Source organism: Panicum virgatum, chromosome 9N, assembly GCF_016808335.1.
Source record: "Panicum virgatum strain AP13 chromosome 9N, P.virgatum_v5, whole genome shotgun sequence".
Lineage (NCBI taxonomy): Eukaryota > Viridiplantae > Streptophyta > Magnoliopsida > Poales > Poaceae > Panicum > Panicum virgatum.
In genome coordinates, this window is record NC_053153.1 from 14,776,212 (window position 1) to 14,801,818 (window position 25,607).

General features: G+C 40.7%; 2 protein-coding genes across 5 annotated transcripts; both read left to right on the forward strand.

Annotated features, from left to right (window-relative positions):
* The first annotated feature begins 143 nt into the window (after positions 1–143).
* LOC120688747 (cationic amino acid transporter 2, vacuolar-like) lies at positions 144–14,472 on the forward strand. Its single transcript, XM_039971124.1, has 24 exons — positions 144–444; positions 1,062–1,254; positions 1,327–1,484; positions 1,599–1,744; positions 2,520–2,582; positions 2,690–2,782; positions 3,705–3,866; positions 4,001–4,098; positions 4,162–4,325; positions 4,549–4,874; positions 9,646–9,859; positions 10,730–10,931; positions 11,091–11,175; positions 11,274–11,414; positions 11,502–11,620; positions 11,701–11,797; positions 11,873–12,045; positions 12,135–12,201; positions 12,664–12,822; positions 12,967–13,216; positions 13,322–13,430; positions 13,558–13,670; positions 13,750–13,825; positions 13,943–14,472. Exons 1-24 carry the CDS (start codon positions 246–248, stop codon positions 14,097–14,099), a joined length of 3,564 nt encoding a protein of 1,187 aa, XP_039827058.1. The 5' UTR covers positions 144–245; the 3' UTR covers positions 14,100–14,472.
* Positions 14,473–15,115: 643 nt separating this feature from the next.
* On the forward strand, positions 15,116–24,130 carry LOC120689607 (general negative regulator of transcription subunit 3-like). 4 transcript variants are annotated; one of them, XM_039971929.1, is made up of 17 exons: positions 15,116–15,326; positions 15,421–15,552; positions 17,251–17,388; positions 18,020–18,070; positions 18,402–18,491; positions 18,600–18,746; positions 18,877–18,987; positions 19,212–19,280; positions 19,576–20,043; positions 20,134–20,322; positions 21,153–21,320; positions 21,834–21,897; positions 22,061–22,185; positions 22,928–23,197; positions 23,281–23,415; positions 23,523–23,698; positions 23,865–24,130. In XM_039971929.1, the coding sequence occupies exons 1-17, from the start codon at positions 15,234–15,236 to the stop codon at positions 23,938–23,940; spliced, it is 2,502 nt and encodes an 833-aa protein (XP_039827863.1). In that variant the 5' UTR covers positions 15,116–15,233; the 3' UTR covers positions 23,941–24,130. The 4 variants fall into 4 exon arrangements, with proteins under 4 accessions (XP_039827863.1, XP_039827864.1, XP_039827861.1 ...); XM_039971930.1 differs by having other exon boundaries at positions 17,272–17,388; XM_039971927.1 differs by having other exon boundaries at positions 19,576–20,322.
* The last annotated feature ends 1,477 nt before the right edge of the window (positions 24,131–25,607 follow it).

The following is a 25,607-nucleotide window of genomic DNA, read 5'->3' on the forward strand; positions in this document are numbered from 1 at the left end:
TCTATGCAAAAAGTTTTGCAAATAGACTTCATTTAGTACTTCAAATGACCAAGATTCCTTTGCAAAATTTTTTTGCAAAATGAACTAAACAGGCCCTTAAATACAAAGTCCCTTTGCATTACGCACGCTTCCCACGGATAAACAACAGAACAGCTGATTAAATCCCCGGAAACAAGGGCAGGAAAAAACACAGAGTGGAGCGCAACACCTGCGCGGCGGACACGCCCGGAGCGCCGCCGCGCGAGATGGCCCCCTACGACGAAGCCGCCTCCTCTTCGGCGGCGGCGACCAGCGCCTCCTCGTCCGCGGAAACCGCGGGCGACCCGGCCTCCCCCTTGCAGTCGTCGTCCAGGCGCGCGGCTCCCTCGCTGCTCCTCCTCGCCTCCCTCGCCGCGCTCATCATCCTCTCCTCGGGCGACGACAGCACGGCAAACCGACTCAAAGGTATTTGTTCCCTGCGTCTTGCTGTGCGGGTTGCTCTCTGTGATCGGGATTTTGGGTTCGCGTTCTGTGCGCGCGCGGCGGCTGTGTCGTCTAGGGTTTAGGGCTTTGTGCTGGCACAGGATTTAGGTTGTGCGATTGTATCCCCTAGCTAGTTGGGGCCTTGGATTGTGCGGCTGGTTAGGTTTCCAATGATGGAGTTGCATCTGCATTCCCTTTCTTTTTTTTAAGAAATATATGCTGTACTGCTGCGTGATTTTTGGGGATTAAGTGCTGGGGTGGTAAATGTTGCTCTAGTTTTATGGCTTCAAGCTTCCCTTGGATTGGATAGTTCTCAAGCATGAATGCTCAAGTGTTCAGATTGTTTTTCTGTTATAGTAGACTGTTTATGTTGATTTTTTTTCTTAGTGGCAGCACGGCGTGAGGTTTTCTGTCTGTAGCCCTTTTATATGCTTGTTGCAACTTAAACACACAATCACCTTAATGCCTGATGGTTTCATGGGATTCCTATTAATAACTTCATATATTTCTATTATTGTATTGTGTTTGATAATCTTCTGTATGATGTTGTTTATCTGTCTTATGTGTGATGCTTTTTATTTAATTGGTTACTCCTACAGATGTTAGTCTGGAAAATCCAGAGGTTTCCTTTGTTCCCTCGCCTGTTGGTGGACAATTTTGTGAGCGAGTCCGTCTCTCTGGAGTGCCAAGGTTACATCTTGAAAGCTATGCAAGTCAAATACGTGTCAAAATGAATGTCTCTCAATCAATTCCTGAGAAGTTCCATTGGAAAATAGAGGTTTGCTTTCATCGGTAAGTCATGAATTTGATTCTGTAAGTGTAGGCAACCTTAGAGTTTGGAAAACTGAAGCAATTTGTTTCCAGGAACGCCTCTATGGGTTTATGCCAATGTGAGGCGGGTGAATGGCAAGGTTTTCAAGATGGCTTATGGACTGCAGTAAATTCTCCATATGGAAACAAATATGTTGATGTGAAATTGGCTGATAAGAAATCAGCTAGGTTCACTCTTTCCATTCAGGAAGGTCAGGAATGATTGTTCATGAAATCAGTTCTTTTTTGTAAAAGTAATAAGACTAAGGGCATCTGTTGCTATTCATTCTCTAAAATTATTTGGTCTTATTCCATATGTTATGCAGAATTTCAGAAATGGCGTTTGGCTTGCCTTGGTATTGGATTTCTATTGCTATTCCTGTCTCCTACTGTTAGCAAATGGGCACCCTTTTACTATAGCAGCTCTATGGCTCTCGGCATCCTACTTGTTGTTCTTATTGTCTTTTTTCAGGTATATTTTCCTAAACATATATATTTCTGCCAGTAAAGGTTTATTCCACTTATACTTGCAGGCATGTACACTTAAAAACTTGGAATGTAGTGCTTTATAGTCTGAGACCTAGTTGATAACACTCTGGTATAATAGTGAATAGTCCCTGACAGACCTTACTTAAGAAGTATTTGAGTTTCCACATGCGTTTTAATTCCTCCAGTGTTTTTGCTTGAACTTTTAGAAAAAAAATAGCCTACCCCAACTTGCTTGGGAAAAAAGGCTATGTTGTTGTTTTTAGAAAAAAAAAATATGATCAGTTTGAATTCACTAAGTACCTGATTGTGGCGAATTGTGAAGGAAAGGATGAACTAGAACCTCGTGCTATTACCATGGTCATATTGCCTTGATCCCTTGTGCCATTGCCTATAATCATAGGAATACATGTGAAGTAGATTCATGCATAAGGATATCATTCTTTTGGAATCTCAATGCTAATCAGGCAATGCCCCTGATTCTTGTCTGTATGTTTCTGTGCTGATCCTGCATGTGTGCTCTTACACAAGAAATTTACTGCTGGCTCCTTTTATAGTGATCCCACAATGTTGATCTTTCGATTGATTATGCCCCCCCCCCTCTTTACATTCGGAACAAGTGCATGTGGTGATTTGATGGTAGTGCAAAGGTGTTTCCGAAACTATTGATGAACAATGAACTTCGTATTGTTTGTTTATTTGTCGATGGTCCACTGTGTTCTGTGATACAATATTGATGCCTGACCTTGCCCTTGTTATAGGGGATGAAATTGCTACCAATGGGGAAGAAAAGATTGTTTTACTTCACAATTTATGCATCTGTGGTAAGTAACTTATGCCTAAACTATTTTTCTGTTATTTGAAACACTTGTTAGGCAGTTCTAACCAATTTATTTGTACTCAAAATTTATTTTTGTTTTCTGCCATTTAGATAGGTGTTGGTTCCTATGTTTTTCACTACTTCTCAACATTGGTCTCTTCTATTCTGGAAAACTTCGGCTTGAGTGAAGAGATGTACAACCCTGTAAGTAATTTCCTCTTGCATATAGAATTATCTAATGGTGAATCTTGTGCTTTAGTTAATTTTGCTTCCGCTGTTTCGCTTGCAACTGTTTTCTTCTATGCTGGTTTTCATTTTTATACTGTTTATTCCATCAGAAATGGAGTACACCTCGATTAATGCTATAGTGCTACTACATCATTATGTTAGTTTAGAAAGAAATGTAGAAAATAACGCATGCATATCCAGTCTAATGTGATGTTGAGATTTGGTCTTTGGAACTATCTTGGTAATTCACCTGAAGCTTAGGACTTGTTTGGCAGAGCTGGTGTTTCTATGAGGACCTCTGCCAAACACTGAGAATCACTCCACCACAAGTCATTCTCTGAAATGAACTAAGATGCTGGGGACTGAGAAAAATAGCTTCTCCTATTTCAATTCCCACCCAAAATTTCTTCCTCCATGTTGGAAATCACTTTCAGCCATAGAATAAGTTCTCTTCAGAGAACCACTTCCAGAGGAGCTCTACATCCCAAGTTTTTATCTTGAGATAGATTAGATTAGATTAGATACAACTAGTAGATCTGTCTTTTTAACCTTTGGAAACAAAACTGGTTTCTTGCTAATGTTTTCCACGGATGCACATTAAACCGGCCTCTATTTGGGTTGTTGTGATTGGCCTTCTGCCTGCAAATATCACTTGTCTTCAAGCTGTGCTGGCTCCAGACTTTAACCAGTTATGCCCTGGGCATTTTGGTGATGGTGTCAGAAATAATTTCATGCAATTGTAAACTATGCAGAAGTACTATGATTAGATCAGTTTGTTACACTTGTTGACCTGTATGAGTGTATGGTATAATGACTATTCATTACTCTTCCAAGTTCTACTGCATCCTCTACCCCTTTATTGTGTCATCAAATAACAGAAGTTAATGATGAATTACAGGTTTCACTCTTCCTGATGGTAACAATTGTCTTGACTGGAGCTGGTTTTGGTTATTGGATGGTCAGGAGATTTATCCTTTCAAAAGATGGAAGTGTGGATTCTGGGATAGCACAATTTGTTAAGTGGGCTATGCGTGTTGTTGCTACATTCTTTGTTATGCAGGTGTAGTTCTATCTTATTTTCCCTTAACATGCTAAGTTTTCTTCTCAAGCACCTGAATCTTGTTCACTGCTTTGAAATTAGATTATCTGTGCTGTTCACTGATTTCATATGTGACATGATGTTCATCTTTACAGAGCACACTTGATCCTCGTCTAGCAATGGTTGCTCTTGCTTCTTGCTGGTCGGTTTGTGCTTTGTTGACAGGAAAGAAAGTTCAAAGGCCAACAACAGAGTAAGTCTGTTCAGATGTTGTGCATGTGGTTGTTGAAGTACTGAGTATGAGGTTCTTCTGCAGGAAGCAAAAGCCGTCAAAGTTTTCTTCTCAGCTAATGCTTACTCAAGGATCACCAAGTAGTCCTCAGGTCCAGTTCTTAACTCCATCATCTAAGGTAGGTTTTGGAAGAACCGCATCTAGAAGTTCAGCCACACAGTACGGTTGGAGCAATTTGGCCAATGGAGGTAACATAATCGATGTTTTTTTACGATCTGAATGTCTTTTCTTCCTTTATTGGACTGTAGTTACTGCGTTCTTTGTAGGATGCTGTCGTAAAAATCTTTACATGTTTGAAGTGTTGTTTTCATTTGTTTGAGAGTCAATGGCAACACCTTTTTGTGTGATTTCTTCATTTAAAAATTTATAGTTAAACGCATTCAGCTTCTGACATGACATGTGGTTTTGCAGGTCTGGTCTCCTCCCCACTAAGGAAACAGGTAGTACCCAAGCAAGATGGAGACGAAGACTACTACTCCACCTTCCACAAGATCGAACCGCGAAAATATTCTGAGCAAGAATGGGAGGACTTCACCCAGGAATCGACCAGGAAAGCGCTGGCAGAATGCACAGCAACCCCAGAGTTTGCCCAGTGGGTTGTGGACAACGCCCACCGGCTGCGAGTAGAGAAAGATGACGACCACTCCGAGGAGGAGACAATTGAGAGCTCCTCAAGCTCCTCGGAGGAAACCGGGGAGGAAGCCGATGGAGCTCCTGGTCTGTTGAGATTGTGGAGCTAAGCTTGCTGGTTCAACTTAGAAGGCTTCTAAGCGTATGTTGCTGCCATGCACGTGTGAAGAGCAAGGAAGCGGCGATTGAACTAGTTTAGCAGTAGGGTAGGGTGGTAGCAGTCCATTGTTTCCACTGTTGTTGCCACGGGTGGTTAGTTCAGCGCGGTGACAGTAGTTGGTATACTACATCTCAGGTCCATTAGTGCTAGGTTTAGCTGGCTGTCAGTTATTTGTGGATTGGTAGTTCTCCGGAACTGATGCATCGAAGGGCTTAACAAATGTAATTTATACCGATTTGACCCACCAGCAGCAAAGAGATTGCCCTATTGAAAAGTTACGCGATTGAGCATGTCTCGTTGCTGTTGCCAGGCCCGTATCTGGGCACGTGCAGGCCGTGCGACCGCACAGGGCCCCCGAATTCGAAGGGCCCCCAAAATATTAGGTATATATTAGATATAGTCATGTAAACACTTTAATTTAGTTGATTGTTTGACCCAATTTGTGGCAAAACATGGCCCAAATTGCTCCTAAAAGATAAATCGTCGTAGGCGTATCACTTGCCACTTTTTTTTACATGGGTGTTGTTTGGGGTCACGTGTGTGATCTCAAGTGTACCTGTCACAGCACCCCAACCTCTTCAAGATTTCGTGTTTTGGACATAAAATCGGCCTAATAAACCAAATCCCTCAATGCTTTGTTGCTAGAACAAACTTTTTTTTCGGAAAAAAAAATTTTGTTGCCCAAACAATAACAATTGTTCCAGCAACAAAAAAAAATTTCCGGAACAAAAAATAGTTATTGGGCCTTATGTGATGATTTAACTATCAGTCACACGTGTGACTTTTAACATCTGTGCTTTCACACAGCACATCGTACTTGTGTGACTTCTAACATTTGTGCTTTCACACAGCATATCGCGCTTGCCAACTGATATCGCTTGGTATTCATGATCCTTCACTAGGCCACTAGGGCCCAGTCCATTGTTTCGCACAGGGCCTCCGAATTTGCCGGTACGGCCCTGGCTGTTGCTCTCGTTCTGATGGGGGTGTTGACGTGTTGAATTGAAGCCGTAGCATCTCAGGGATGGCAATTGGCACGGCATGCTGTGTGCCGTAGGAGTGGGGTCGGTGTCCACTGTCCAGACGAGATAAGGTCGGCTAGAAGCTGACATGCAAATGCGATGCAAGCAGATCAAAAGTGGGATGCGGTGCGGAAACCAAGTATGGCAAAGAAATGGTGCCCGGAGGAACTTGCAGCTCTCTTTCTGTTAGGTGCGTGGGTGCCTTTTTTTGTTTTTTGAAATCGGTGGGTGCCTTTTTGACTGGAAGGATCGTCGCCGTATTTCTTTGCGTCCGCACACGTTCGTCTCATCATCTGGTATGTCATATGTGCACTGTTTAATATTGGTAAGAGCAGAACGCGCAGCAACAAACGTGTTCCTACTGGGGCCAGATGGATAGGCACCTTTTTTTTTTTGAAAAGATGGATAGGCACCTTTTGACTGACGAGGATGCTGCTGTATCCTGCAGTTTGATGTTTTGCACTAGAACATGACGATTGGCAGACGGTACAGTGCCTGAGCATTGTTTTCTATGACATTTGCATTGTTTTAACGGTCAAATCCCTCCTTTGTCACCTAAATAATTTTCGGGTCCGATATGCATATACGGAACCGTGGAACTTAGAAGTGCAGGAACCTGATGATGATAATCACGAACTTCAGTACACAGCACGCGGGTACCTCGTGGGGGAATTAAAAATGAAGATGAAAACGGAAATTCTGGTGCAAAAATACTTATAGAAATGGGTGATCCTACTACTTGCATTTTTTTATTTTGTTTTTGGATGGCCCGTTGATACGCTGATGGCCAGCAAAAGGTGTTCAGTTTCCAGCCGCACAGATATAGCGTTCATTATTCCCACGTAGAGACATGCCTACTACTAGGCTTTATATTTGTCCATATAAGAGAAGTATTATGGCGGGCTATAAGCAGGCTGAATGCTGACGTGGAGGAGAGAGAAGAGGAGAGAGAGGAGAAATGAACGGTAAGTTTACAGCCAGCTTCGACACAAGAATCAAAAAAATTATGATGTAGACAAGTAGGTCATATATTAATGGTGGAGAGCTAAACTACTATACAAATGAGCTAAGAGATGAGCTGCAAAGGCTATTACAGCCAGCAGCAGGCTAAATTATTAGCCTTGCTCTAACGGAATTCCGTATGGTGCACGCGAGCGCGATTTTGGTCTTCTACTGTGGATGCCCACGAGCAGAATCGTGCATGCAACGATATCTTCTTCAATTATTGGATGCCATGCCTGCCATGCTTTGGATCATCTGTCCCGTTGGCCTTGCATCCCTGTTGGATCTGGATGCCAGGTCTGAGAGAACCCAAAGTCTACGGCTCTGTTTAATTTGCCACACATGGTGCATAATCTGCTTTCTTGAAATGCTTGGGAAAAGCCGATTCTGCTTGTTCAGTTCATTCTTGGATTCCACTTATTAATAATAACTTGCTGCAGAATCCAGTAGTTTGGTACACGATCTGCATGATCTATGAAAAGGGTAGGGAATAAGTTGTGCCAAAAGCTGAATAATATAGGTTGAATTACACCTTTATAATGGGGAACGAGGCCTACACATTCTCATTCGAAGACGTAAAAAAACTCATAATAAAAAGAAATCTCCATCCAAAAAAATACGAATGAGAGACGGACAGCAAGACGTGACGGGATTATCAAAGACGACGACGGCGCCAATAATATCAGTAGGTGAACTCTGTGTATATATATATATATATATATATATATATATATATATATATATATATATATATATATATATATATATATATATATATATATATATATTTATATTTGCAGATTATCTTCCACACCTACGCGTTGAGCACGTGAACGAGATCCACTGGTCATCGCTGATTCATTCAAAGCGCCCTATCGCTCTGTCTTTTTTTTGTTTGTTTGCCTGGTTATTAGGTCATCAGATTAGGTTTGTATATCAACATTGGACATTTTTCATTACTTCCTCAGATGCGCTGGGCGGAAATGAGAATAATGTAATTAAATTATGTTTTCATTCATGAAAATATGATGATAGTTAGCGTGTGAATTTTTTCTTTAAAAAAAAGAACACTTACCTACATTAATTTAGAGCATGTTTGGGAGCACTCCAACTCCAAACAAATAGCTCAACTCCACCAACTTCACAAAAATATAGAATTGTTGTACATATTTAGCTAAATGCAGTGCTACAACTCCAGAAATCAGCTGACTTGTTGTGAATAGTCTATCTCTTCTCTTCTCTTCCTCTGTCTACTCTACTCTTCCCATTGACGTTCTGGATTCATGCCGGAGCGTTTCGTGCCTGGCGGCGCCGCGGCGGGCCTGGAACCCGACGGCGGCAGCGGGAGGCAGGGGATAGCGCGGCTGTTGGGAGGCGACGACAGCAAGTAGGTGCGGTAGGAGGCAAGGGTGGGGCGGTGGGAGGCAGCGGTGGGAGGCAGACGTAGTTAGAGAAGAGGAGGTTGGGGCGGGGGCTAGGAAAAATAGAAACAAAAGATAAGTTGTGTAACCAGTGGCAATGATAAGTAAATAACCTTCAACTCCATGAGGAGGTGTGAAAATGATGATTTTGGAGCACTTCTTGAGGAGCTCCATAAAACAAAACTGGAGTTGTTTTTCTTAAGTTTTCGGATTAGGAGTTTATGGAACTAGACGTGTTTGACAGTGAGGTGTGAGTTCGTGGAGCGGAGCTACAAAAGTTAAAGTGGAGCTCTCCAAAACACGCTTTTGTACCAATTATGGCACAAATGAATATGACTACCCAGGATTTGTATCTGAATGCTAAGTTGGAGAGGAGTTCATCTTTAAATGTTTACAAAACTCAATTCATAAACAAAAATGAAAAGTTGTATTTCGCAAGAAAAAAATGACAAGTCGTAAACCATGTCACCATCCAATTTTTGGCAGATTGTAACATGAATTCGGTATTATACCAATTTCTGTCCAAGCTCAAAAGCAAGAAACACGCAAAAAAAAAACAGTTCTTTTTATATTTCCCCCCACCCTAAATTCCCAGGTCAAAAAATGCACAAAAGAAAAACAAGAATCTCGGGCTTCAGTTAAATACGGCAACTGAATCTCGGCGACTAAGGCCCTGTTTGTATAAATTGTTTTGTATGGTGTACTAAATATAGTCAAAAAATAAATTGCATTACACAATTAGACTGTAAATCGCGAGGCGAATCTAATGAGCCTAATTATGACATGATTAGATACTAAATTGTTTCAGTAAACATGCTCTAATGATAGATTAATTAGGCTCATTAGGCTCGTCTCGTAGTTTACAGACAAGATCTGTAATTAGTTTTGTAATTAGTCTACATTTAATACTTCAAATATTGAATATTCTTTTTCAAAAACACAAAAATACAAAATACAACCCTAAAACATTCTATTCCCAGTAGTTTCCAACTAGAACAGCTTGGTACAAGTGAAAACGTCCACGTGTACCACTATTAAAAAAAACTCTCCTCCCCGCGGCGCGGAGCGAGCAAGATTCCAAGAGAGACGAAACTAGAAGAACGCACGGGAGAGGGGAGAAGCGCGACTGCGCAGCGAACCCAGAGGGGGAGCTGCCGCCGCCGAGCTCTCACCATCCCCATCCCCATCCCCATCTCCCTCCCTCTCGCTTTCTCGCTCCGTCCAATCGCTGCGTGATCCGTGGGAACTGATGCCCTTATCCTCCGCCTTCTGATCGAATCCGGCGAAAAAGACTGGTTCTGTGTGGTCGGCGTCGCCGGCGATCTTGATGGCATTGGAGTCCGGGAGCAGCGGCCGCTGCGGGAGTGGATGGGGTGGTGGGTTCAGGTGCCTGATGCGCCGGAAGCAGGTGGACTCCCATCGGGTCCGCGCCGAGGGCCAGCAGCAGCTCGCCAAGGAGCTCAACGTCCCGGAGCTCGTCGCGATCGGTGCGGCTTCTTCTTTGTGATTCCGTGTTGCGTTTCGCTTTTCTGTGAATTCCTGACCCTTCGTTTCACGGTAAAGTCTCGGCTTCGGTAGTTTTTGAGCGCTAGTTCTTGTGCGAACTTTTAGCAAATTCTGGTGAGGCTGATTGGGCAATTATGCTGGCAAATTTGATCTCGGTCAATGGAGTTGATTGGAATTTCTGACTATTACTTGTTTGATGCGGTTTAATGCATTAATTGTTTTGCTCCGAATTAATTTTACTTAGACTTTCTGAATTTGAACTTTTTAATCCTTCTGAAACACTGACGACAATAACAGAGGATTTTTTCCCCTTCATTTGTGAACCATGGTGTATTCTTTTCTTTCTCTTAAATAAAGGAGTAAAATTGTTTTTAATTTTATACTTTTGGGGGGATGGCTGCATTATTGTGTGACATAAGCTCAGACATGCGTCACGCGGACTTGTCCCAGTTATAGGTACTTGCTTTCCTTCCACTTGTTTAGTTGTTTATAGGTCAGTCAATGTTGGTTGCCAACTCAGTGGTGGATCCCATGATCCCGCAACTGTCACATTGTAGCTTCGTAAGTTGGAATGCTCTTCGGTTGCTGCCAATATTGTAGTACTACAGTAAGCTGGTGCAAGATTTATCACAATTGTAACCAGGTTATAATGAGTTATTTAACTGAATACTTATTGTTACTGAGGTTGGATTTAAGAGATAGTTGCGATGGACTGAGTTAGGTTCTAGAGTAATGAAGTTTGTCATTTCACTTCCTCAGAGCTTATATATTAATCGTTCCATATTATCAATTCTTTTTTTAAGAATACATATTATCAATTCTTGTTAATGAACCACTGTATTATCTATCAGGAGTCGGTTCCACAGTTGGAGCTGGAGTATATGTTCTTGTGGGAACAGTTGCTAGGGAGCACGCTGGTCCAGCATTGACAATTTCCTTTCTGATAGCTGGAATAGCAGCAGCGCTTTCAGCTTTCTGTTATGCCGAGCTTGCTAGCCGTTGCCCCTCTGCTGGAAGTGCCTACCATTACTCGTACATCTGTGTTGGAGAAGGGTAAATTGCTGACCCATGACTCAATATGCATTCTTTTATGATAATTGAAATATGATCTCTTTTGAATAAGTACGATGAAAGAATAAATGAAAAATTGCACCTTAAGGTTCGATAAACAAATACCTCAAATGAACTCACATGGTCGTTTTATTTACCTAGTGTTGCCTGGTTGATTGGATGGGCTTTAGTGCTGGAATATACTATTGGTGGATCTGCTGTTGCCCGTGGCATATCCCCTAATTTAGTAAGTGTGATTTCTCTAGCATCTAGCTTCTTTCGGTGGCATTCAATCAATGCTTTGAACCATATGCCTATTTTGATAAACTTTCTTTATCTTTCCAGGCCTTGTTTTTTGGAGGACCGGATAGTTTGCCATGGATTTTGGCACGCCATCAGCTTCCATGGTTTAATATCATTATTGATCCCTGTGCTGCTGCTCTTGTTTTTATTGTGACTGTTTTACTGTGCGTGGGAATTAAAGAGGTGGACATTTTGATTGATTCATAAGTTTTTATTCCTTTTCTCCTCAATTATAGAACATTGATGACAATTCTATTTGTATTATTGCAGAGTTCATTTGCACAAGGAGTTGTAACAGTTCTGAATGCTTGTGTAATGATATTTGTTATTATAGCTGGTAGTTACATTGGCTTCCAAATAGGATGGGTCGGCTACAAGGTTTCTGATGGGTAATGCATAAATGCTTGGTGCTTCCTTTCGTTTCGTGAATTTGATTAGTAGTTTGTTCATGGGTGTCTAAACTTTCCAGGTATTTCCCGTATGGAGTAAATGGAATACTTGCTGGATCAGCAACTGTTTTCTTTGCATACATAGGCTTTGATACAGTCGCTAGTACAGCTGAAGAGGTAAGGAAAGGTCCTATCCACCAAAGCCCGTGCACTTGTACAAGAGTCAGTTTTACCCTCTTTTGACCCTTGCAGGTAAAGAATCCACAGAGAGATCTGCCATTGGGAATAGGAGTAGCCTTGGCTATTTGTTGTGCATTGTATATGGCTGTATCCGTTGTTATTGTTGGGCTAGTACCATATTTTGCTATGGACCCTGATACTCCTATTTCATCTGCCTTTGCAAAACATGGGATGCAATGGGCCATGTAAGTTCTGTCTTTTTGTTTACACCCTTGTGTATGACAGTCTTTTAGCACATTTGCCATTGGATTACTCATTTTTCCATCTAATTTAGGTATGTTGTGACAAGTGGTGCTATTCTTGCACTTTGTTCAACCTTGATGGGCTCACTTCTTCCACAGGTACACACTTTTTAAAGCATACTGTGAATAACTCGTGATTTCACCCAGTGGCTTACAATGCAATGGGATTTGAATTAATCCTAGATTTCTAGTGCATGTGAACTTCTAGTTCTGCTGACAGTTACTCCACAGCCAAAGTTGTCAACATAGCCTTGTAACTAGCCAAAGCTGAATAGTTCCAAAACTTTGCAAGATATGATTGTTCTCAAATGCGCAGTTTGATGTTCACATCAAACTCAAACATTGTCGATCAATTACATTAACCATCCTTCATTCGTTTTCAATTGAATCCCATTAATGTCATAATGAATTTGATGGGCCATGCCACATCTGTGACAGGAGATATTGTAGACATGTACAAATATGGCCTGCGAGATCAGCACTAGGCAGACAACAACAGCATGGCATGACATGTTATACTTGATCTCACAAATTTATGATTTTACTTATTATGTCTTGCAGCCTAGAATACTTATGGCCATGGCGCGAGATGGACTGTTGCCATCCTTCTTCTCTGATGTTAACAAGCAAACACAAGTACCTGTTAAGAGCACAATTGTGACTGGCATCTGTGCAGCTGCTCTGGCGTTTGCAATGGATGTTTCACAGTTGGCAGGAATGGTAAGGAACCAGCTGTCTATTATTGTTTGTGTATCAACGGTCATTATTACATGGAACATAAACTTCCTGCAGAACTACACGTGCATGCAAGCATTATAAAAGCTGTAATGTGGAGTGAAATAAAAAAAGGTATTTTTGTTGCAGGTCAGTGTAGGCACACTCCTTGCATTCACCATAGTTGCTGTCTCGATCTTGATACTCAGATATGTCCCTCCAGATGAGGTCCCTTTGCCACCCTCTATGCGAGAATCATTCCGTTTGAACCAGGAGTGTGATGCAGAAAAGGATAGGGATCTTCTTGGAGATGGGAATTGCAACATATCTCAAACAAAGGATGTGATTGTTGTTGTCGAATCAATGAAGGACCCTCTCATTGAGAAAAGGCAACATAGAGGTACACAAAATTGCCCTCAGGTTTTTATTCTACTTCATTGCCCTGCAACAGATACATTTTACTTCAGTTTGCTAATTAGAACGAGTTTTCATGTTAATTCTTTAGGCAAGATGGACGAGACAAAACGTCGAAAGATAGCCGCTTTCAGCATAGGATCTGTGTGTGTTGGGGTTCTGATCCTCACGTCTTCTGCCTCTGTGACATGGCTGCCTTTGTAAGTACCCAAATAATAACTGTCTGAAAGGATATTAAGATCCTTCCATTGGTCACTTTTATGATCTAGCACATTAACAGAAAGCTGAAAGCCATTGTCCTAACAAAAAATATCTGTCCTACATCAGTCTCCCAATATGTATTGGCTGCATTATTGGCATTGTGCTTCTTCTGACTGGCCTTGGCGCTCTCTCCTGGATTGAGCAGGATGATGGCAGGCACTCTTTTGGTCACTCTGGAGGTACTGCTAACAAATTTATGTAGTGGTGTTTGCCATTATATTCAGACTGAACATGACCTCTGTGATTTGTTTTCTTCAGGATTCACATGCCCATTTGTTCCAGTGCTACCAGTTATGTGTATCCTGATAAATACTTATCTGTTGATAAACCTGGGGTTAGTATCACTATCTACTCCATTGTCACATTTACCATCCAAATTACTGTTTGTGGATGACTGACTTCTTCTCTCTTTGTGATTCATCAAACCGTTCTTTTGCAATGTGTTCTTCAGCGTTGACACATGGATGAGAGTTGGCATATGGCTGCTGATGGGTGTTCTCGTGTACATTTTCTATGGGCGAACCCACAGCTCCCTAACAGATGTTGTCTACGTTCCGGTAGCGCAAGCTGATGAGATATACAGGAGTTCATCAGGATACGTATCATAGAAAAGAAAAGCTGCAGTCTCATGTGGCATGATAGAGTTGTTGAAAAATCAACAGATGGTATAGTTGATGAAAGTTCAACGATCCTCAGTTGCAGTTTATTGGTTATCTGCCAGGAAGACAGGAATGGACTGTTCCTTCTTTCACACTCGGCCAACATGATCTCATGGATGCAAGATATATGCTGTGTGAGGCAGATCAATTTACACATTCTTGGAGTGTGCATTGATGTGGTGTATATAAACCCAATTGGGTGGAGTCTGTGATATATGATGTGGTATAATTGATGTACAAGCCCTTTGTGCCGAAATGGGTGGACACTGGAAACAATTGTTGAAATATTACACAAATTGAAAAGCAGCCACTTTCTTTTATGCCACCTTCTCTTCACGCTTTCGTTTAGTTGCTGATTTGCCCTTTGGTCTATGCGAGGGAAATGTCTATTGCACTATTATCACACAAGCTAGCCTCCTAATGTAAAATTTTACTGTCAACACTCAGATCAAATGTGCCATTCCAACACACAAGGTAGCCTCTTAATGTTTAAAGTTTACGTTTAACACTGAGAAGTCAGATAAAATGCGCCATTCCATGCCTGTGGGCTTCATCTTTTTTCAGGTGATGTCGATATATTATAGTAGCTAAAAAATCTTGAAGTGGTCTGCTATGGTTTGTCCATTCCTGAGACTTTTTTTTGAAGGGCATTCCTGAGACTGACCACCATAGAACTCATAAAACAGACAGACAATCTTCTCTCTCAAACACACACACAAACGCAGAGAGAGAGAGAGAAACAGTCGGCACATGGCAAGTTTTATCGGACATGTGAGAGAGATTTCCTTTGGCATGTATTGGCCTGAAAACGCTCGAGTATTGGCCCACTTTAGCCATCCCCATCCTCGTTGTCGCTCACACCTGGGCTTCACGGCCCAACACGTCGGCCATGACGTAAAGATGATATCGGCCCACCGGCCGCAGCCCACCCAGATATCCGCACCGAAAGCAAGTCCGCGTTCATTCTCGCCTACTCACCCCTCCCAAATAAACTCGCCCGAATAATTCGTCATCTCCTTCCCCTAGTCTCCACCACTCCCCCCATAGCCGTGCCCCAGCGCGAGGGTACCCAACGTCGCCGCCATGGGCGCCAGTCGGAAGCTGCAGGGCGAGATCGACCGTGTCCTCAAGAAGGTCCAGGAGGGTGTCGACGTCTTCGACAGCATCTGGAACAAGGTACGCCCCCAGCCTCCTGCCATTCTCTCTGCCCCTGCGGATTCTTTTTTCTCGCGGACTTTGGCGAATTATCTGATGGTTTTTTGGGGGGCAGGTCTACGACACCGAGAATGCGAACCAGAAGGAGAAGTTCGAGGCGGACCTCAAGAAGGAGATCAAGAAGTTGCAGCGGTACCGGGACCAGATCAAGACGTGGATCCAATCCAGCGAGATCAAGGACAAGAAGGTGAAAATTGCCGCGGGTCCTGCTCCTACTTAGGTCGCTTTGATGTCTGTACATGGAGGGGCAGTGCGATGTTTATGATGCAATCATGCAATGCTGCTGCTTACTTACTGCATGCAGCGATCTATGTACAGTTATGCTGTTGTATTTAGTTAACTGCTAGGTCAAAGGGTGTTTTGAAGAAGCTCTCTTGCGTATGGCGGTGATCAGTGAGTAGGGACCTTGATTGAAGAACTGTTCCTGTTACTCTATATCAGCTACTATATATCATAGCGGTGATGATTCAGGTGATAGGGCGTAGGTGTAACCCCTGATGTAATTAGTTTCTTGTCTATCCTGTCAGCATCAGGGGTGAAAAGGTTTTTTAGGCTATTATTGATAACGCTCCTTTTCTTTTGCCATTTTTGGCCTTAGTAGCTGTGCCATTATTTAAATTTCCTTGCACATATGATGCTAGACTGTCATATTAAATAACAGGCATACAGATTTTGTTGTTATTAGCTTTTCTATAGTCAAGATTGTCCGCTAGTCCACGTGCTACCTAGATCTCAGTAGCCCTCGTCTTGCTTTTTTTTCCTTTTTCGGTAGGTTAACTTGTGAAGGTAGGCGGTAGATGATACTTAGTGAGACTTTTCGATCACTCAAGTCCAGTCATTTCACTATTTCTCTGTACAATGTTACGTATCTACATTTCGTGTTCTATGTGGATGCCTTTTATCTGTTGTATTTAGTAAGAGTAGCCCATTACTGGCAATTTATAGCAAAAATCTGGGTGTCATTGGCTCCTCCAGGTTACTGGATGGACTATTTGTATTTGGAATTTGTTTATGGAGCCACATACTGAGTAAATCACATTCTTATTGAAATACAGAAAGCGTACTGTGCTTTAAACAGAGTTTACAAATAAAGATTAGAGTTATGGTGAAACATTCTTTTGATGGAGTGTGAAGAACTATTAAACTATTTGGTTGTGGAATAAAGGAACTGGTACACAAAAGATCTATCAGAAGGTCTCAATTCGGAGATCTCATGTTTTGAAGTCTGGGAGTCCTGAGAAACACAGAAACTTCTATTGAACTTTGTTAGTATCCATCTCTGCCTCTAGTGTGCAGTATAGCTGCCTACAGCTCATAATACAGGGCTTTACATCTCTCCTTGTAGTTTTTTAAGGCTATAGCTAGATTGAGGCATAGTAATCGCAGTTTCGAGATTCCATTTGAATTTTGATTAAGGCATCTGCTTCACTTAAGCCACTATTTTGTTTTATGTTCGCTCAACGCTTACAAATCATAGCAGCTGGACTTTATAATGTCCTCAAGCCTTTGCTAACTTTGAGACAAAATGTCACTGAATCAGTAGCAAAATGTTGGATCTGGAGTTGTAGTTTTTTTCTTCGTTCATAAATCGGTCAGGTCTCACATGTTGCGGTCAATTCTTTATTGGCTTCTTGTTGTCGGCAATCTAGTTTAACCATCCAAATATATACTTTTGGCCCGATTAAAAAAGATAGTATGATGCTCTAAGAAATGTAGTATTTACAATAAATAGTTTTTTTCTACATCTCGGTATCTATCTTTTTCGGTGAAACAATGTTTTTTTCATCATAAGACGTGTTATTGATTTGCAAATGTAAGTATAACTTTTTAGTTGCACTTGGCTTGCTGTTCTCATTTTAATCCATTGTGATATATGTTGACATAGGTTAGTGCCTCTTATGAGCAGGCTCTGATGGATGCCCGGAAGCAGATTGAACGAGAGATGGAACGGTTTAAAGTTTGTGAAAAGGAAACAAAAACCAAGGCCTTCTCAAAAGAAGGGTTAGGTCAGCAACCAAAAACTGTAAGCTCTTGTACTTTTGTTTGTGCTATCATAGTTTTCTAGCTTGGTGTACTTATTCAGTTCTTTTATATAATATTTTGTTTGTAAGGTTTAGGTCTGAGGATACTAGTTATAAATTCTGTACTATTATTCTGGTAGCCCTGTAAGGTTAATATTTCTTAGGTCTCGTATGATTAATTCCTTTCAGGCACATTTCTTCCTAAACTAGTTAAACTTTTTAAAGCTGAAAGAATTGACTCTTAACTAAGTATTCAACATTGGCGTTGAGATGTAACAATTCAATTATGCTACTTAGACATCCAGGAACTAAATACTGCTTTATCTACACTCATGAGTTCACTTCATGATTTATCCAAAGTGATAAGCAGGTTAATATTCGTCACTCATTTCTATGGGGGTGTATGAATGATTTTAAGGTTGTACTTTAGCTTATCATCAATTGTTTTCTATCTCATTTGATCCAGCTCTTGGTTTATGCTTGTCTCACACACCTTGTTCGGTGCTGATTTTACTCATCGCAGTCTAGTAGTCTACTACTCTTGTACTATTTTTCTTGAGTTGCTGGGTGCCTCGTTAATTGTTATATGCAGCTCCCACTTCCTGGCTAAGAATTATTTCTCATTTTGTGCAGGATCCCAAAGAGAAGGCCAAAGCTGAAACGAGGGACTGGCTTAATAATGTGGTATGTTGGAAATTGTTAGCCGCTACTTTTGTACTCTTATGTTTCCATGTCTTCTTTTTGTTCTTTATGTAACTGATTTATATAACTAAATTGCAGCATCTAGATGCTATGTTGTTTGAGAATACCTTGGTTTTAATTTATTCTTAATGATTTCTTTGATTTGATTGCTCTGAAAGTATCACATTGATCCTTATTTGTCTCTTGTAATTTACTTACTGTCTAGTTTTTTTAAAAAATTTCTGATGACTCCTGCTATGGCTCTTAATTGCTGTCTTGTTTTGAGTGCTTGCAATATATCTAATGTGCCTCCTGGGCCATGTTATCTTTACAGGTTAGTGATTTGGAAAGCCAGATTGATAACTTTGAAGCAGAGGTTGAAGGGCTTTCAATTAAAAAAGGAAAACAAAGACCGCCTCGACTTGTATGATCCGTTGTATTTGTTTCATACCGATCATGTTTTAATCTGCATTATGGAACTTTTTCTGCAATCTGTATTATAATAACTTAAGAAGTGATTTTGCATAATTAGGTACATTTAGAGAAGTCTATTACGCGACACAAAGCTCATATAAAGAAATTGGAGTCAATCTTGAGACTTTTGGATAACGATGAGTTGAGTCCTGAGCAAGTCAATGATGTTAAAGATTTTCTTGAAGACTATGTGGAACGTAATCAGGTGTGATTTTCTTCATAGTTAGCTTTCATAATATCATCTTTTGGTTTTGTTCCATGCTAATTGTGGTAACATACAGGCATATTATGGACCTTTTTCTTTGTTCCTTATTATTTCATTCATTCATATTTAGGAAGACTTTGATGAATTCAGTGATGTTGAGGATCTCTATAGCACATTGCCTAAGGAGAAGGTTGAAGCACTTGAAGACATGGTTTCACTTGCTCCTTCCAGTCTTGTGAAGGTAAGCTATAAATGCCGGTTCTGTGATTATTTTGGTCATGTTAATAGAAACAGCACTAGCAGGCAAGATTAACAGTTTTAATGTGAGTCCCTACAACATTAGTAGAGATCCTTTCTTATTTAGATTTAGGCTGTTGCTGAGCCTTATGTGTTTGCCCTTTTCTTCTTTCTTTTTGGCTTTTGGATGTAGTTATATGCTTTTCAGCATTGTTTCATAATTTGCAGGGTGTTGCTTCTGTTTCGACTAGTGCAGTTTTGAGCACGAAGAGTTCAGTTGCAACTTCATCGACTCAGGCATGTGCTGTTAGTACTTGTATTTATTGTTTGAATGTTTATGATAAACAGTGCCAGCTTTGCTGCTACTTTCTTGTGAATTTCAAAGTGCTAATGTTGAATCTGTTGATGTGTGTCCATTCCCTTTACTCTTTGGAAGCTGGAGCTAACATTGCAATTTCCATTGGTTTTGCTACTCTGTTGGTACAATAAGAACATCCCCAAAAAGATTAGGGTGTTATGTTTCAGGCGTGCCTCAAGTCTTATTTTGATTCTTTTATGCCTGCTCTCTTGACAGCTATTTCTTCTTTTTCAGCCTACTGTATCAACTTCTTCACAAAGTACATCACAAGATCAAACAGAGGAGACGGTTTCACAAGAAAGTAATTCTGAATCTACACCACAAACACCACCTTCAAAAGGTGGAAATCTTGGACCTTCAGTGCCAGTTGTGCCCATTGCTGTCAGTACTGGTAGTGTGGCTGCTTCTGTCCCTGCAGAAACAATTAATTCCCCTGTGCGGCCTACTGTTCCTACCACAGCGGCTGCAATACTTTCTTCAGCTACTCCACGAAGTGCTCCAGAGAGTATGCCTGCTGTAACCTCAATTCCTGCTAACTTATCTAGCACCTTGAAGGATGATGACGGCATGAGTTTTCCTCCACGAAGACCATCTCCTGCCATTACTGAAATTGGAATTGGCAGGGGCATAGCTCGTGGACTAACTAGTCAGACGTTAGGTACAGCTCCCATAAGTAATGTTCCAGTTCCAGGGAATGGATCGGTTAGTGCACTTCCTGCAATAAATGACTTGTCCAAAAGAAATCTATTGAACACTGATGAGAGGATTAACAGTGGTGGTCTTTCTCAACAGTTGGTTTCGCCTCTTGGTAATAAAGTTCAACCACAGCAAGTTCCTAGGACTAATGATGCAATTAGCTCTGACTCTGCTAGTACAAATGAAAACCCTATTATTGGAGGAAGAGTGTTTTCTCCTCCAGTTGTTTCTGGTGCTCAATGGAGGCCCCAAACTGCTGGTGCATTTCAAAATCAAAGTGAAACTGTATGTACCTCCTCTTTTGCTGTTTTATTTTTATAGTCCACTTGCTCTTGCTCACTTGATCATACTTCATAAAATCTTTATCGGTGTGCCATATATAAGTTAATGGTTCAAGGAAATATTCAGTTTCTTAGTCTATCAGCTACTCCATACCGTAATTTCAGTGATGTTTTGGAGTATTTGTACCTGTGTTAAACTTATAGGGTGTATTAGGATTGGGGACAAGAGCCCATGGTATGAAATCAATGCAATTAGAGGAGAAAATGACCAAGCTACCCTTATTTAAGTATAGTGTAAGCATCAGATAATAGTTATTTAGTGCATGTTGGTTTTTGTGATAAATCAGGGCAGTGATTGTAAAACATCAATAAATGTGTATGAACTCCCTGTATTTTGACAATATAAAGGGAAACAAAAGCGTATCAATTTAGATATTCAAGTAAAAAATTTAGAACTTATCCCCATCCATTTCTTTGTTAATATTGGGCATGTGAAAATGGCAAAGATTTGTCTGCGAAAATTTGTTGCAATATTGTAACTTTACAAAGTATTGCAAATATGCTATGATAACAGTTGCTTGTTAAAGTCACATCTTGGAGGCCATTTCAATGTCCAAAATATCAGCCTTTTCTTTTAATAGAGAGAGTTACTCAAATCATATGGAAGATATTCTAGGTTGCTTCTTGATTTCATTTTTGAACTGTTTTGTTTCTCCCCATTCAGTGCTCACTGATGCTTTTCTACTGAGAACTTTTCACTTTTGAACTTTTGATAATCCCTCCTTGGGCAAATATTTTTTTGCCTGTATGACAATTTTATCACTCTGCTACCAGAGTCAATTTCGTGGAAGGCCTGAGATTTCTGCTGACCAAAGGGAGAAATACCTACAAAGATATCATCAAGTACAGCAGCAGCAAGGCAACCTTCTTAATGTTTCTAATATAGCTGGCATAAATCAGAAGCAATTTCCTACACAGCAGCCAAATCCTCTTCTGCAACAGGTTCTTCCTTCAGTTACTACAATATTAAAATTTGATGCATTTTGTCAAGCAATTCAAAAAATCTAACTAGCTGAGCACATGAATAATTTTTTATTTTGTGTTTTCTTCTTGAGGTGTGTTCTCTGTTTGTCGCTGTTCTACTTTGTAGTCTTGCATGGTGCTATCAGCCTACCATGCTAATAATCTGTTGATGATCAAATCAACTAAAAATTAGTGAAATGTTGTAGGGATAATCGCTGTTTGCCTACACAGCCGTTTAGCCCGTTTACACGCTGTGTAAATACTACACCGTGGCTACCCGTGTCCGTTTAATCAGCTGTTTATCCCGTTTATTGACCGTTTCACCTGTTTAAATGGCTGTTTAGTGACTAAAGAGCTAAACGGTAGGTGACCATCTGTTCAGCGTTTTCCATTTTTGCTAACACTTGTAATCCTGAATGTGATTTACCACCGTTTAATCCTCAATGTGCACATGTCACTGCTTATGCACTATTGATTAGTTTATTTATGCAGTTTAACTCACAGAGTTCCTCTATATCCTCCCAAGTGAATCTCGGGCTTGGAGCTCAAATATCAGGTATGACCTCTGCTTTCTCATGTCATCTGCAACGTCATAATTCATAAGCCCCCATTTCTAGAGAAAATGTGCTGAACACTGACTCTTAGTTGGGCAAGAAGTTTCGAGTGTCTAAGTTAGGATGATTAATTGTTTATTGTGTGCCTTGTACCTGTCTGTGCAGATGGTGGGCATGTAAAAAGTGAAGAACAACAACAAAGTTTGGCTGAAGATGTTGGTGTTGAATCTGCTGCAACAACTGGAGCAAATAAACAAACAAGCGAAGATGACACAAAGATTCCTTATCCGGTATGCCAACCTGTTCCACATGACCGCTCATGAAACCAGCTGTGGCTTTGTTCATTTGTTTTTCAAACCGTATTAGGTAACTGAGTTCAGTTACTTTGAAAATTGAATTAATATGAAAAGCTGAATTTACCTAGTTATAAAATCAGTTATATAGGGGAACTCAACTTAAAGTTAGATTTACAAAGCCTGATTGCTCCTAAAAAGCAAAGCATCTCAATAGACGGTCAATAATGTGTATAAATGTATCAATTATGAAAAATGAAATACCTGAGGAACTATGAATACATCACTCATCAAGGAAAATACAGAAGATTATAAAATTTCAGGATTTAGTGTACCACTGAAATTTTGAGAACTTGATATATGTAGATACTTTAATCCTTGCTAAACGTCCAATGGACAGTTGAAGCATTTATGTCCTGGGAAACTAATGTGTGGTTGCTAACGTGTTATTGCTTTAGTTCACGTTTTGCATATCCTGTCTTGCTCTTCAAGTTTCCAAACTTTTTAATTTGTATAATGATCATTTTAACTATGTGGATGGACCATTATTCTTATGATCCACACAAAGCTACTTGGACTTACCCTCCTGTACTCTTTAAATATGACATTCCAACCAATTCGCACATAGTAGTATCTTTCTGCTCCTGTCAGAAGTCAAAACACTACTTGGAATTCTGCTGTTCTCTGTGCTTAGCTTCCTGTAATATCTCAACACAATCTTCTGGTTTTGTTTTCACAGAATCCTTCAGCACCTGCAGCTGAAAACAGCCAGCTGCCTAGGGAAACTGATCTATCACCTGGGCAGCCTTTGCAACCTGGAATGTCATCATCTGGTGTTGGTGTTATTGGGCGAAGAAGTATACTGGATCTTGGTGCAATCGGGGATAACCTCACTGGAACCTCTGCAAGTTCTGGTCACGATCAACTTTATAATTTGCAAATGCTTGAAGCTGCATTCCATAAGCTTCCACAACCCAAGGACTCGGAGCGTGCTAAAAATTATGTTCCGGTATGGGTTTTTGCACGATATTGGTGCCTGCTACTAAGGTTTGAGTATATTTTTCTAATTTCTTTGCATGCCTTCATTTTCAGCGGCATCCTGCAGTCACCCCTGCTAGCTACCCCCAAATTCAGGCACCGATTGTATCAAATCCTACCTTTTGGGAAAGAATTGGTAGTGACACTTTGGCTACGGATATGCTGTTCTTTGCGTTCTACTATCAACAGGTTCTCCTAGTTCTTTCAAACTTCAGAGTTGTTTTCCTGCCATAAGCAGCGAGCTTTCAGCAGTTGTCAATTGTTTGGTCATAATGATATTCTTTTTGCTGCCATAGAACACATACCAACAATACTTGGCTGCTAAAGAATTGAAGAAGCAATCATGGAGATTTCATAGGAGGTATAACACTTGGTTCCAGCGGCATGTGGAGCCACAAGTTACGACTGATGAGTATGAGCGAGGCTCCTATGTGTACTTTGATTTTCATGTCACCGATGATGGCTCAGGATGGTACGTGGGCCCTCACTACATTTATGTTAGTTTGCGTGGCAATGACAATTGACACCACAACATTGCCAAATGGGTTATGTATTTGTTTACTCGGTAGTCGGTAAGGTGGCATATAAGGTGCTACTGTTATCCTGTAGCTTCTAACCTGTTATTACACTGCCTGCAGGTGCCAAAGAATCAAGAATGACTTCACATTTGAGTACAACTACCTTGAGGATGAGCTGTCAGTACAGACAAACTAGAGTGCCATATTACATGGCAATAGGTCTAATTGAGTCATTGTCCAATGTGAATCTTGTAACTTCCAGAAGGTGTCTGATTGTTAAAATCCGGGACTCTCTTGAACAATTCCTGAACTGTAAACTAATGAGTGAGGTTTAAGCTACCCGTGCCATTCTAGGTTCTGAATGCACCTTGTGTCCCTCAGCTGTACATGGTCGTTTTGATCTGTCTGCCGGAGTCATGGGTACCCAAATATTATTTTGGATCTTTCTTGGCGCCTGCGTTTAATTTCTGCTTAATCCTGTCAATTTTCTTGTTTCTGTTTTGAACCTAAAACTTTTGAGTATGTTTTCCAAAAAGTTCTACGTTGGAGCTTGTTTTGAAAAAAAAAGGGGGGGGAGAATATATCCTTTAAGTTGAATTCTTTTGAATGTGCAGTTTTTTTTGTTTAAACCTTTTTACTTGCATTTTTGAGTTGTTAATTTTCCAATTGTAGGCTTGTAGCGCTCTTGCTAATGCTACCTCATCACGAGTTTGCCCATGTAGATTATTTGTCATCATCAGAAAATCCTTGCGGATTAACCACATAAATTTGGTGCTAGATTTTCCTAGCAAACTTATATTCCGGATCAATGAAGGTTAAAGTATTGAGATTTCCCCCTTGTGAATTAACAACATTAATTGGTGGTACGTGTTTACAACAATTTCTAAATGAGATCGTTGTTACTATATTTATAAAGGAACACACATTTATAATATGCAACCCTTCATATTTAAAGTACTATATTTTTATACAAGTTATTGGTCAAAGTATATTAGAAACCGTGATGATGTGTTGAAGGCCTTACGTAGAACCAGATGGAGGGAATTCTAGTACCCGTCCTCCAGCCCACTCGAATATCACACAAAACGTCTCGATGTCACTCTGTTCGTTTGGCTTGTTAGTCAACCAGACAGTAGTATTTTTCTTTTATATTAAATCAGCACCAGCCAGCTAGTAATATTTTTTATTTTTATAACAAATCAGCATTAGCAACAGCCGAGTGAATGTACGTGACGTAATCGGGGAGACAGTAATTCGACCAAGCGTAGCATGGTACAACCTCCCATTGTGGATTTCAGTGCATCTCTATCTCGCCGCCAGCAGGGGAATCCTCAATCCTGGGATGTCGAGCTGCCTGCTCGTTTCGATTTTACAATAATGTTTTTACCCAGCGCTAGTTGATGCTGCAGTGGAGCCGTTGAGAAGGAGACGGAGATAGTATAGATTTATAGAAAATACTGTGTGCCTAGGAAAAATCAAAATGATTAATAATTTAGAATGGGAAATTAGCTTCTTCAATTTTCACGCCAACACTAATATATCTAGATTTCTAAAAAAGTACTATGCATCTGGAAAAAGGATAAAAGAACAATCCATAACTTATTTTTGAAAAACAACAATCTATAATTTAGGCCGTCCGCAATGGCAGGTGACGTCGCCGGCTCAGTTCCACGTGGAAGACGGAGAGAGGAGGGAGTCAAGCAGCCAGTGACGAGTAAATCGGCGGGCGATTTTACGCGCATCGAGTACCTGTGGAGAATAGGTGGGATCAGAAGGTAAAAGAAGAATAAATTATTTTGTTTGCATTCTCTCTCCATTCAAGTCGCTAGCTATTTCTTTGGCCTCACTGCGGATGGCCTTAGA

Bases quoted from the DNA above. Each gene is read 5' to 3' on its own strand.
- LOC120688747 (XM_039971124.1), top strand. From the start codon at position 246: ATGGCCCCCTACGACGAAGCCGCCTCCTCTTCGGCGGCGGCGACCAGC. The intron at 13,217-13,321 runs GTACACAAAATT...TTAATTCTTTAG, and splicing joins TGAGAAAAGGCAACATAGAG to GCAAGATGGACGAGACAAAA. The intron at 13,671-13,749 runs GTACTGCTAACA...TGTTTTCTTCAG, and splicing joins CTCTTTTGGTCACTCTGGAG to GATTCACATGCCCATTTGTT.
- LOC120689607 (XM_039971927.1), top strand. From the start codon at position 15,234: ATGGGCGCCAGTCGGAAGCTGCAGGGCGAGATCGACCGTGTCCTCAAG. The intron at 18,071-18,401 runs GTATGTTGGAAA...TTATCTTTACAG, and splicing joins GGGACTGGCTTAATAATGTG to GTTAGTGATTTGGAAAGCCA. The intron at 21,321-21,833 runs GTTCTTCCTTCA...TTATTTATGCAG, and splicing joins CAAATCCTCTTCTGCAACAG to TTTAACTCACAGAGTTCCTC.